The sequence below is a fragment of the Heteronotia binoei genome, chromosome 8, assembly GCF_032191835.1.
Source record: "Heteronotia binoei isolate CCM8104 ecotype False Entrance Well chromosome 8, APGP_CSIRO_Hbin_v1, whole genome shotgun sequence".
Lineage (NCBI taxonomy): Eukaryota > Metazoa > Chordata > Lepidosauria > Squamata > Gekkonidae > Heteronotia > Heteronotia binoei.
In genome coordinates this window covers 55,806,387-55,820,059 of record NC_083230.1, presented here as the reverse complement: position 1 = coordinate 55,820,059, position 13,673 = coordinate 55,806,387, and the positions used below count along the sequence as shown (strand labels likewise).

The 13,673-nt window shown below is 41.0% G+C and overlaps 1 protein-coding gene across 3 annotated transcripts in view; it reads left to right on the top strand.

Moving 5' to 3' along the window:
• Positions 1-13,673, top strand: part of OSBPL8 (oxysterol binding protein like 8) — a 177,507-nt gene that overhangs the window by 52,810 nt on the left and 111,024 nt on the right. For 2 of the 3 annotated variants that reach the window (XM_060245109.1, XM_060245108.1), the window contains exon 3: positions 8,319-8,355. The exons of the other annotated variant lie outside the window; for it this stretch is intronic. In XM_060245109.1, coding sequence (XP_060101092.1) covers positions 8,319-8,355 — 37 coding nt within the window. The remainder of the gene's footprint in view (positions 1-8,318; positions 8,356-13,673) is intronic. 3 annotated transcript variants of the gene reach the window in all.

The window sequence follows — 13,673 nt, the reverse complement described above, 5'->3', positions numbered from 1 at the left end:
CCCACTAAATGCAATGGGGATTACTCGCTAGTAAACGATCGCAGTCTTAAAGGCACGCTTACCCGGAAGAAAGTCCCTCTGAACCTAGTGGGACTTACTTCTGAGTAGACGAGCTCAGCGTGCACTGTTAATCGCCCTCCCCCCACCGCTGGTCTCAACGGGAGGAAGCGGAGGACTTGCTTAATGTGAAGGGAGAGCTGCTTTCGGGTTTACTGGGGAGCAAGGCTCCCTGAACAACTAGCCCGCCCCAAAACACTCATTGGAGGGGGGAGCTGTTTATTTCTGCTGGCTCAGCCCCGGGGGGGGGGGGAGCAAAACCTTCCCCCACACTGGCTGCGCTCCATTCAAAAGCGCCGTCTGCAATTCCTTACCAGTTCCAAATCAGTAAGGGCAGAGATCGGGCTGAAGTCTGAGCGTGGGAAGGGAGGGGGCGCCCCTCTGCAGATTTACTCAGAAGTAAAGCCCCCGGAATTGCAAGAGCACGTTCCCATATAAGCGCGCTTTGCTTCCTGCAGCGGAGTGAAGAAGGGTGGCGGCCTCAACGCAGGAGGGGTCTTGCTTGGCTTTTCCGGAGTCCTCCCTCCCTCTGCAAAAGTTGCGAGGGGGGAGGGTTGTTCCTGTCCCTTCGTCGATTTGCACAGCCAATAGATCGAGGAGGTTTGCTACTGCGCGTTTGTTGTTACCGGGCAGATAGTCTTCCAAGGGCGAAGCGGGGCCCTGTCGTTCTACCCGGTCTGATTTTGCCATGACCCGGCGGGCCGCATAAACGTCCTCAGCGGGCCGCATCTGTCCCGCGGGCCGTAGGTTGAGGACCCCTGCAGTAGGCTGTTGTGTGACAAATTAAAGTCCACATGTGGTGATTTTGGGTAATAATGTATCACTTGCTTCATGTTCAGATGCTCCATTAAGATCCTTTAAATAACCCTTATTCCCAGTAGTTACAAGCATACCAGTGTTCAGGTAAGCTTATGTTGCTTTTATGGCTTGTTAGGGCATTTCCCTTCCTAATAAGAACATAAAAGAAGCCTTGTTGGATCAGGCCAATTGCCCATCCAGTCTGGCACTCTGTGTCATATAGTGGCCAAAACCCAGGCGCCATCAGGAGGTTTACATGCAGGGTCAGAACTCCAGAAGCCTTCCCACTGTTACTCCCCCAAGGAATACAGAGTATCACTGACCCATACATCTATAACTTGTGGCTATTAGCCACCAATGGACTTCTGTTCCATAAGTTTATCCAGTGAAACTGTCTATACTTGCAGCTACCACCACTTCTTACAGCAGTAAATTCCATGTGCTAATTACTATTTGGGTGAAGACGTACTTGCTTTTATCCGTTATGAGCCTACTGCTCATTAATTTCATCAAGTGACCAGGAGTTCAAGTATTGTGAGAAAGGGAGAAAAGTAATTCTTTCTCTGTTCTGTATCCCATGCATAATTTTGTAAATCTTTGTCATGTCACCCCTCAGTCATCATTTCTCTGAGCTAAGGAGCCCTACCCTAACAAAAATCTGTAATCTTTCATTGGAATCTGCCTCCGTTCCTGAGGACTGGAAGGTAGCAAATGTCACCCCCATCTTTAAAACACGTTCAAGAGGAGATCCGGGAAATTACAGGCCAGTCTGACTTCAATACCGGGAAAGGTGGTAGAAAGCATTATCAAGGACAGAATGAGTAGGCACATTGATGAACACGGGTTATTGAGGAAGACTCAGCATGGGTTCTGTAAGGGAAGATCTTGCCTCACTAATCTGTTACATTTCTTTGAGGGGGTGAACAAACATGTGGACAAAGGAGACTCGATAGATGTTGTTTACCTTGATTTCCAGAAAGCTTTTGATAAAGTTCCTCATCAAAGGCTCCTTAGAAAGCTTGAGAGTCATGGAGTAAAAGGACAGGTCCTCTTGTGGATCAAAAACTGGCTGAGTAATAGGAAGCAGAGAGTGAGTATAAATGGGCAGTCTTCGCAGTGGAGGACGGTAAGCAGTGGGGTGCCACAGGGCTCGGTACTGGGTCCCGTGCTCTTTAACTTGTTCATAAATGATTTAGAGTTGGGAGTGAGCAGTGAAGTGGCCAAGTTTGCGGATGACACTAAATTGTTCAGGGTGGTGAGAACCAGAGAGGATTGTGAGGAACTCCAAAGGAATCTGTTGAGGCTGGGTGAGTGGGCATCAACGTGGCAGATGTGGTTCAATGTGGCCAAGTGCAAAGTAATGCACATTGGGGCCAAGAATCCCAGCTGCAAATACAAGTTGATGGAATGTGAACTGGCAGAGACTGACCAAGAGAGAGATCTTGGGGTCATGGTAGATAACTCACTGAAAATGTCAAGACAGTGTGCGTTTGCAATAAAAAAGGCCAGCGCCATGCTGGGAATTATTAGGAAGGGAATTGAAAACAAATCAGCCAGTATCATAATGCCCCTGTATAAATTGATGGTGCGGTCTCATTTGGAGTACTGTGTGCAGTTCTGGTCGCCGCACCTCAAAAAGGATATTATAGCATCGGAGAAAGTCCAGAAAAGGGCAACTAGAATGATTAAAGGGCTGGAACACTTTTCCTATGAAGAAAGGTTGAAACGCTTGGGACTCTTTAGCTTAGAGAAATGTCGACTGCGGAGTGACATGATAGAGGTTTACAAGATAATGCATAGTATGGAGAAAGTAGAGAAAGAAGTACTTTTCTCCCTTTCTCAGAATACAGAACTCGTGGGCATTCGATGAAATTGCTGAGCAGACAGGTTAAAACAGATAAAAGGAAGTACTTCTTCACCCAAAGGGTGATTAACATGTGGAATTCACTGCCACAGGAGGTGGTGGCGGCCACAAGCATAGCCACCTTCAAGAGGGGTTTAGATAAAAATATGGAGCAGAGGTCCATCAGTGGCTGTTAGCCACTGTGTGTGTGTGTGTGTGTGTGTGTGTATATATATAGGGCCACTGTGTAACACAGAGTGTTGGACTGGATGGGCCATTGGCCTGATCCAACATGGCTTCTCTTATGTTCTTATGTTCTAACCTCTTTAATTTTTCTTCATAGGAAAGTGTTCCATCATTTTAGTTACCCTTTTCTACACTTTTCCCAATGCTATAGTATCTTTTTTGAAATGTGGTGACCAGAATTGCACACAAATGATTCCAAATTCCAAATGAGGCCGCACCATCGATTTATACAGGGGCATTATGATACTGGCTGATTTATTTTCAATCTCCTTCCTAATAATCTCCTTCCTAATAATCCCATAGCATTTGCCTTTTTATTGCAGTTGGACACTAAGTTGATATTTTCAGTGGGTTATCTACCACTATTCCAAGATCTCTCTCTTGGTCAGTTACTGCCACTTCAGACCCCAACAAACTATATTAAATAGTTAGGATTTTTGGCTCCAGTGTGCAGTACTTGGCTACTTGCCCATATTGAAATTTGTTTGCCGTGTTGATACCCACTCACTCAGCCTTGAGAAATCCCTCTGGAGCACCTCACAGTTCTCCCTGGTTCTCACTGCCTTGAACAACTTAATGTGCAATACCAGAACTTTTAGTAGCATACCATACCCCAAGTTATTTTTCTAGCTGGGTAACAAAGTTGCCTTTGTCTGTGACTTTGTCCATGGGGTTGCAAAGAGTCGGACTCCACTGTGCAACTGAACAACAACAAAGTTGCACTTTTGGGACTGGTTAGAATAGCCTTTGTCCTGTAATGTAACATCTTTCTTCACTTTCTTTTTTCTCTCTCAAAATCTTGTCTTTACTATGGGTCTTCACAGAATGAAATCTAATAAATTGGTTTGCATGATACTTTGCATGATTTGTTTCTAGTAGGATTAAAAATTTCTCCTCTTTCTCTCTTCCTGCAATTTACCAGAGGAAAAAAAATTGTTTGGGTCCAACCCATGAGATTGAATATGAAGAACCTATAGATCAGTGGTGGAGACATACTTTGTATGCCTTTACCCATGGTCAGTCTCGAGTTAAAATCATCTTGGAGTTTATAAGGTCTGCTCAATTACAACAGTGTTAGGTTTGATGGACCAGTGACCTGACTAAGTTGTAGCACTGTGTTTTTGTACACCAAAGGCCATCTTTTGATACAACTTCAGTGCCATCCCGAAAATTTGTCCTGAGGTATGCAAAAAATGAGAGAGACTATTATCAGGTCTGAATGTATTTCTTTGTTAAAACTCTGGTGTTTTCTAATGAGTCTTCAGGAGATGTAGGGGGCATCTAGGAGAACTAACCTGCTTAAGTTTCAGAGGATAGTTGTGTTGCTCTGTTCAAGGTCAAAGAACCCCCCCCCCCCCAATCCTGATGGCACCTTAGTCTATTAAGCCATAGGATTTTGTATGACTAGAACCATGCTTGTTACAGCTATGAAGTATTGTTAGACACCTAAATAGATAGCTGTGTACATGCAAGGCATGTAGAGTGGAATATTAAGACAGTGATATAAGATTACTCAGCAATGTAAAAAAGAGGTGTTAGAGTAGAAGATCCGATTGACATAGGTTATATCTACCTCAAGCTGGTGATGACGTGGCATAGCAAGCTGAATACAGTCTATAAACTGTAACAAGGGCAGTTTCTTTATGCAGTGAATGAGCCAACTGCTCATTGAGTCCGTGTGGTAATAGTTTCAATTTGCTCACTTGACAAATCCAAGGTGCCAGGTTGCCATGATGCCTAGAAATGCCATTGTGGCTCCTAGGATGTTCAGCAGTGATTTTACTGCAGTATGTACAAAGTTAGTTTTGTGTACTGGCTCCTAGAGCTAAAGAAAATTTGTCAAGGTCTGCTCTAGAGTTTCTCTTTGAAGAGTATTTTTTTCTTTTTTCTCCCCCCCCCCCCCCCTTTGCTAAAGAATGGCAGCTTTTCAAATTAGCATGTCAAGGAAGACTAAAATTTTCCTTCACTGGTTTCTCCTGCATTAGCACTTTTAATATCTTATTTATAAACTATTTCAGCCCACATAATTGGGCAGGAGGGCATTGCTGGCGGTATTGAGAGATTAATATCTGAATATGCCAGTTGTTTCTTATTCTGCAGTTTGTATATTCTTTAACACCAATAAAATTCTAGTGATGAGGGTAAACTAAAAATAAGAAAACATCTTGCCTGAGATGTAAGTAAAATGAAGTTAAAAATGTGTACAGCTGTCAGTTTAAAAAAGCTTCTTATTTGTGAACTTGAGGTAACAAATGATAACCTCAGTAGGCTTGTATGTTAGACTATTGCTTAGAAGCACCTTGAAAGTAATTAGCTATGCAGTGCTGAAATATTTACATACTTGCCATTGCAATAATCTTGGGTTCTATCTGCTTCACTCAGCTTTCCAGCTTCACTGTTTCTCTTGCTGGCATTTGTTCCATTGTATAAACTTGATTATTAGTGGCTAGACTCTCTTGCTGCTTTGTTTCATTAGGTAAGTACTGATTAATTTAATAATGGTTGCATTGTAAAACTCTTCTGAACCTTGTATGCTTAAGGTGCTATGCTTTCATCATCTTTTTTTCTTCAAAATCTTGCATGTGAAAGATGGCTAGATGATGTCATTCTGGTCATGGGCTTGGAGGGAGCTGTGTTGTTCCATGCTACTCCCCCCAGCCCCACTATAATTGTGAAGTGAAATAGTCTCTTCTAGAAATGTCATAAAACTTCAGCTATGCAATGCCAGTTTCAGTCCTATGTCACCTGTAATAGCTTCCTTGTCTGTATCTAAACATTTTGATACTCTTGTAGGTTATTTTATAGGTAAACTGAATCCCACATAAAACTCAGACTTTTTAAAAACCAAACTTTAAAAAAAACAAGTTATCTTTGGTGTCCTGTCAAGATGACATGGGACCCTGCTTCGATATCTTTACTGCTTACACCCATCTTTCTCCTACTCTTTTAAAAGACAATGCTGCTGGTGGTATCACCCACTCATTTAGGGGCATGGTCACCTCATTAATGGTTAGTGTTGTTGTTGCTCCAGTTTAGCACATTTTCTCTTTTACTGTTAGAGAAGACTTTAGTTCTGTTAAATATTCATTTCAGCTACGGATACAGTGGATTTTGAACCACAGGTTACCTGTTTCTCAAGGGACAGTTTGGAAAGCTTGGGAACTTTAAATTGAGACATAAGTCCTACCCCAACAAATGTTGGAGTAGGATTTACTTTAAATGACTGGAGTTGAGGCACAGTAATTTATTTCTTAGAAAAATGTTAGTGGTATTTTTGTATGATGGCATAAATGGTATATATATTTTAATTGATTTAAAGACGCTGTTAATATGTTCATGTATAACAAAGGAGTTGCTTATTAAAATTTTCCCCATAACTAGTATATACAGAAATTGAGGTGTATTTACTACCCAAAGCCTAATTCCAGTATATCTTCGGGTGGTAAAATATCACTAAGCAAATTCATGCTTGTGGTGAATAATCTTGAATTGATATTTACCTCATCTTTTGCATATTGATAAACACCAGGGTTTTAAAAAATAAAGCTGCTATTTTAAGTTTACATAAAGCTGTTTTGAAGAGCTCACTAACTGTGAAAGAAAGCATTATCTTTATTAATCATAAACACTTTTGATATTCACCATTACTTTTCTGTTTCAAGAACATAGCAGTCTGCGGTCTGGAGACTGATAAATGATCTCCAAGTCCGTGTTGTGTCATTAACTTACTGGCAATATTACTTCATTTCAGTGTTGTCTTGTGTTAGTTTTCCTTTGCAAAAACTGGTGGGACATTTTTTTAACCCCATTACGTCAGATTGGCTGGATTGAAAATGTACCCAGTGGAAAAATCCATACATTTATAGGGTTGGATTTATGGTTGAACATTAGACTGTATATTCTACCACTACTCCAAGATCTCTCTCCTCCAAAATGGCAATTCTTTTTGTAGAAGCAAAAGAAGTTGTTTTCACTGGTTCCTTGCTCCCAATGGAGATACTTACTCCCCCACATGATGTTTTTGAAGATCTGCTGACACCTGGAACAAAACAATTTTTTGGGAGGGGGGGTCCTCAGTACTGTGGAAGTGGGGGAAGCAGAAAAGTCACATTCCATTAAGTCCTCAGATGGATGGGTATATGCCATTGTTTACCAATGTGTGACAATATCCTAAAACAACAAATTGTAAATCTGCTTCAGTGTGCATTATACCTAAAAATGTATAACACCAAGGTAGGCTTTGTTTAGTCTATTTACACCCTGCCTTTCTTCCCAGTGGGGACCTGAAGCAGCTTACACCACTCTCCTTTTATCCATTTTATCCCCACAACAAACCTATGTGGTGTGTGGCTGCGGGTATGTGACTGACTCAGGGGTCACCTATACCTGGGTCCTCTCAAATACTAGCCTGGCACTCAATCCACTACACCAAAATAATGACTGTTAAAATAATACTATTTTATTATTTGAGATAATACTATGTTCAAACAAGGTAGCAATTCTTCAGTTTTAACAATGGGGGAAAGAGTTAGAAATCCACTTCAGAAATTTGTGGATTCATTTCCCCCCCTCGATAAAAGTTTTCTTGGTATAACTGGGTTGGCCAATTAACATTAGAATTTGTTAGTTCATTGGCTTTTCCCAGTTTTTGAAGACCACAGTAGAAGTTATCCTTTACAACAACACATTTTCCATACTTGCTGTTCACTAGTGTTTGAAGTAGGTAATGTCTTATAGATGCTCTGGAGAAAAAGCTACTCGGGGATGAAGCTGGGTAACTTTTTATATAATATTTACTCAGTGAAATCCATGTTTTCACACAGTTATGTATTGTTGTATAAAACTCCAGATCCAATTTTCCTGTGAGATTCCATTCTTCTTTCTCAATAATCTGACTTCAAAAATCCTGCAACATTTCTTTAGCCAGTGTTGAACTGAAGGTAAAGTGTTTAATTCATAATTCTGTACCCAGCAGCACCATTGCAGCTATTTATAGGTTAAAGATAAGCTCAGCCACCTCATTTTTAATTTTAAATCTGGTTCTCCATATAGTTATGTGATTAATAAATAAAACTTTGTGGAGATAATCAGCCTTTCACTAACAATACTAAATCTGCTAATGGCCTTCTCCAAGCATACCTTTCTATATGATTTTTTATTTTGCTTCAGTTCCTCTAGCTGGAGTTAGGTAGTGCTGATGAAAATTGTTGCATGTTGTATTTTTAGTTATTAACTAACATACTGTTTCCCTTGTTCCTCTTCTTTCCTTTTGTTGTGGCTGCCTCCTCTGCTGTGTTCTTTTGGTGTGTGTGTGTGTTTTGGCCTGGGCTTTTTCGTTTGCTGTTCTGCATACTGAATTGCACTGCACATCCAGCATCATGGTGAGATCAGAGACTCCCAGGGACCCTCAAGTAAGTGAATGGTTTCTTTCTGCACAACCTGTGAAGGCATACATTCTTGCAGTGTTATATTTTGGTTTTATTAACCTCTTTTGCAGACTAAAACTAGGAATTACACAAGCGTTTAAGAATATATTCAAAAAATGAAGTGACTGGGGGGAAACTCCTGTGAACTGTGCAAGGATGTAATTTAGTGTGTAGTTAACCAGTATAAAGGCATAATAGACTGTCTCCACCGAACTATCACTGTCAATATTACAAGATACAGTGAGATAATCAAAATACAGTTCCTTTACAACAACACATCCAATAATCACCCAAATGCTTCTCTTATGAAAGTCTCATAGAGTTCATGTATTAAAAAATAGGTGAAAATTCTAGACAGAAGCCGACAATCAAGTTGATTATGTGTTTGGTGATACATGTTTTGGAGTCTTTTGTCAGATCAATTTTTTAGCTATTAGAATCATAGAGTTGGAAGGGGCCTCCAGGGTCATCTAGTCCAACCCCCTGCACAATGCAAGAAACTCATAAATACCTCCCCCTAAATTCACAGGATCTTCATTGCTGTTAGATGGCCATCTAGCCTCTGTTGAAAACTTCCAAGGAAGGAGAAGCCCACCACCTCCTAAGGAAGCCTGTTCCACTGAGGAATTGCTCTAATGGTCAGGAAGTTCTTCCTAATGTTGAACTGGAAACTCTTGATTTAATTTCAATCCATTGGTTCTGGTCCTACCTTCTGGGGCCACAGAAAACAATTCCACACTATCCTCTATACAACAGCCCTTCAAGTACTTGAAGATGGTGATCATATCACCTCTCAGCCACCACCTCTCCAGGCTAAACATGCCCAGCTCCTTTAACCTTTCTTCATAGGACTTGGTCTCCAGACCCTTACCATCTTCGTTGCCCTCCTCTGGATCCATTCTATATCCTTCTTAAAATGTGGTGCCCAAAACTGAACACAATACTCCAGGTGAGATCTTACCAGAGCAGAGTAAAGTGATACCATCACTTCACATGATCTGGACACTATACTTTTGTTGATACAGCCCAAAATTGCATTTGCCTTTTTAGCCACCACATCACACTGTTGACTCATGTTCAGCGTATGATCCACTAAGACCCCTAGATCCTTTTCATCCTTTTCACTACTGCTAAGACAGGTCTCCCCCATCCTATAATGATGCATTGGATTTTTCCTACCTAAACACAGAACTTTACATTTATCCCTGTTAAAATTCATTTTATTGGTTTTAGCCCAGTTTTCCAGCCTAGTCATCCTGTATCCTGTTTCTGTCATCTACTGTATTTGCAACCTCTACCAATTTAGTATCATCTGCAAATTTAATAAGCATTCCCTCTATTCCCTCTTTTTAATATTTCCTCTATTTAATAAGCATTCCCTCTATTAAGTTGGAACTGCAGATAATAGTCAACATCTTATATTTACAGACCTTGAGGAAAGAATAACAAATTACAAACTTTAAAATAAGCTTACCCCAATTCTCCAATTACAACCTCTAACCGACATTGCTTGCAAATGGAAGGGTTCTCAAATGACGTATTACAGTTTCTTCCATTTAAAGAGACACCTCAAAATCATTCACAGGTGTATTTAATATCTAAGAACTTAGTAAAAACTTACAAGATATATTTGTAATGTTTTTTAAATAAAGGCAGAAAAATCCAACTCCTGGTTTAAACCTGCTGGGCTATATGTTTTAAGTTTAAAAATAAATTCTGCTTTCTTTCTAAGAAGGACTTGTTTGGCATTTTCAGTGCACATTGGTTTAGGCTGATATACAAAAATAACCGTAACCTAATGTCCGCAGTAGAATGGCCATGCCTCATACTAGTGGTCCACAATTGGAGCTTCTTTAATTTGGTGGCTTATACATGATTGATGCTCCAAAAAAAATGGGCCCTAATTGCCCCTGTAGATATGCATGTGTATAACAACCCACATGGACATATTAACAAATATGTTACCTGCTTAGTGTAACAGGATGCAAAAAATCAAACATTTATTTCAGTCCCTTTAGCTAGATCAGAGAATTTGTTATCCACTATCATGTACTTGCAGGCTTTACAATGTCCACATCTGAAATTTCATATAGTTTCTAATTCTGCCACCCCTCCTTCTAAAACATCTACCTTGACCAACAAGTTTTGTTGTGAAGCAACTGTATTTTGATTATGTCTGTTTGTAACTTGTTGCGCTTCTGTATGCACTGCCCAGGTGTCGGAGCCTTTCACTGTCTTGAATGTTAATGTAGCAACTTTCTATTTTAAAAGCAGTTTAATAAGAAATAATAGTGTTTGAAAAATCATTCATAATATTGACTGTGATAGCTTAGTGAAGACAATCTATTGTGTCTTTATAGTGGTTAACTTGTTAGAGAGAATTTCCTTATATTGTATTTAGTATGTAGTGCCTATGTATGTATGCATAATTGTAAAGGCTGCTGTAGATGTAACTTAGATATAAGATAAAAATTTTCCTGGACACACGTAGAATAATGACAGATTCCACAGAGTAGCCATATTAAGCCAACACAACTGAAACAGTATCTTTTGCCAAGACAAAACTTTATTGTGAAATGCATTTTCATTATACAGACTATACTTGACCAGGTTGTGTAACACAGTGGTTCCCAACCTTCTTGGTACCGGGGACCGGCACCAGGGTTGGCCCGCCCACTGTGGCCCCAGGGCCGGCGGGGTAGGGGTATTGAATTTCCCCCCGCCCCCTGTGGTGCTGCACAGCCTCACTGCCCCCCATGGTGCCATGCAACCTTGCTGCCCTGCCCCCCTCCCCTTGTGGCCCTGCACAGCCTCGCCGCCTGCCCCTCGCAGCACCTCTGCAGCAGCGAGCAGCCCGCTGAAGAAGTGGCCCGCTGGAGTTTAGCTCCGTCGCCCCCCATCCTGAGCGACGAGGCTCGGGTCCTCCCTCCTGCTGCCTTCCCTCCCCGGTGCTGCAATGCAGCGCGGCACTCCGTTGTCTTCTTTCTCCCTCCCTCCCTCAAATCAAGCAGAGCAGAGTCGAAACTGGGCCTTACCAGTTTCGATGGGGCTAGCACGCCATCTAACACTTTGAAGTATGTGCAAAAGAATGCTTCTCCCCCATCATTTCTGGTTCCAGGAAGGAGGGGGGAGGGAAGCATTTTCTCGCGCATACTTCAAAGTGTTAGATGGTGTGCTAGCCCCATGAAAACTGGTAAGGCCCAGTTTCAGTGCGGCTTGGCGCAATCAGAGGGAGGGAGGAGGGGGGGAGGGAGGGAAATGATGGAGCACCGCGCTGCATTGCAGCACCATGGAGAAAGGGAGGGCAGGAGCAGGAGGGTGATGAAGTTAAATTCCATGGTGGGGGGAGCTGCCAGGTTTCGCGGCCCACTTACAGACAGGCCACAGCCTGGTAGTGGTCCCCGGCCCGGTGGTTGGGAGCCCCTGGGTAACACTTAATGTAGGTGACAAAATGGGTCTCATACCTTAATACTGTAAATTTAGAGCATTCCATCCTAAATCAGCAAACGAGTTCCTTCATAATCATGGGTTTTGTTGAAATTTTGTTATCTTATGTCTTATGCAGAGCTTTTTTTGTAGCAGGAACTCCTTTGCATATTAGGCCATACACCTCTGATGTAACCAATTCTCCAAGAGCTTACAGTAAGCCCTGTAAGAAAAGCCCTATAAACTCTTGAAGGTTTGGCTACATGAGGGGGTGTGGCCTAATATGCAAAGGAGTTCCTGCCACAAAAAAAGCCCTAGTCGTATGTATCAACAGCCAGAATTATTTTTAAAAAATCATCACTAGAGGGCAAGGCCCCTTCAAAAATGTGCTCAAGGTCACATTTCCCATAAAATATGTACTCATTCTGTTACAACAGGAATGTATTATCTACAACAGTCATAAAAGCCTTATTTTGCTGGTTGGAGTATTTCAGAAATGTAGAATCACATGGCTAAATTGGTGCAATGACTGAGAGCCAAGCAAATATAGGAATTTTTTTAAATTTCCAGCAGTTTTCATGCCCACTGTGTTCAAGTAGATTCTGTGTGCAAGTAGATCTGGCAGCAAATTATGTTAAATTCCCTTCTAGTGATAAACTCACCCACCACATGTAATTGCAGTATTTTCATGTACATTTTTTGTGCTGTGAAATTTCCGACAAATACACAAACTCTCTATCCCCAGACTAAAATACACACTCATCCTGTGTTTGCAAACTACTATGATATTCAAAATGTCCATGTATGGTAGTTAAGACTATTCAGCAACTCCAATAAAAATTGTCATGATATTCCAATATTTTAAATATCTTTTCATTAAAGAGCCATCTTTTCACTAAAGTCACTCAGTATTTAAAAGTTGTCCCCCTTTTAAGGAATTCAAGTAGGTTCATTAAAAGCGGGACAACTTTTAAATGCTAAGTCTTGACACAGAAATGCAACTAACTGGTCCTTCAAACCACATCTCTCCCCATATCTGCCCCGAAGGACTTCAGCTAATCACCATCTGCTGGCTATCCCTGGCCCAAAGGACATCCATCTTGCCTCAACTCGAGCCAGGACTTTTTCTGCCCTGGCTCTGGCCTGGTGGAACATGTTGCCATTGGAGATGAGGGCCCTACCTGATTTACTACCTTTTCGTAGGGCCTGTTCCACCAGGCCTTCAGGTGAGGCAGCGGATACCCATAGTACATCAAGTCTGGCCTCCCTGCTGCAGCATTCCACTGTCTATCAGGCCTATTGGAACATCATTGGTTCCTGCTCTGTTTGCACTATGGCCTGATTAGTTGTCTTCCACCTGAAATGAAGTAATTTTATTGTTTTAATTGTTTAATTGTTTATTCACTTTTAATTTTATTGCCTGTTATTATTTAAGTCTATTATGATCCGCCCTGAGCCCACTTGCGGGATAGGGTGGACTAGAAATTAAAATAAATAAATTAATAAAACCTATTTATTACCATTCAAAATTGTTTGATGTGACTGAAAACTAATAGTGCTTAGTTTATTTATAAAACTGTTGATCTAGTTTTGATGTTATAATAGAGATAATACTGTAAACTCTCTGAAGACAGCAATTGAAAGATATACTGAATTGTTTTTTGGTGCTGTAAATAATGCTTGAAGATTAACAGGAATGTTTCATCCTTCTCTGATAACTCACACTGGACCGCTACTGATCTCTTAACTAATTGAAATATATGTTGCTATTAGTAGCAGCATGGATGAGTGGAGATCCTTAGCAATATGTTAATTTGTATCAGAAACTTATCTTAAGATATCATCAATAGAAGCTGGAATTTCAAGTATGGCACAAC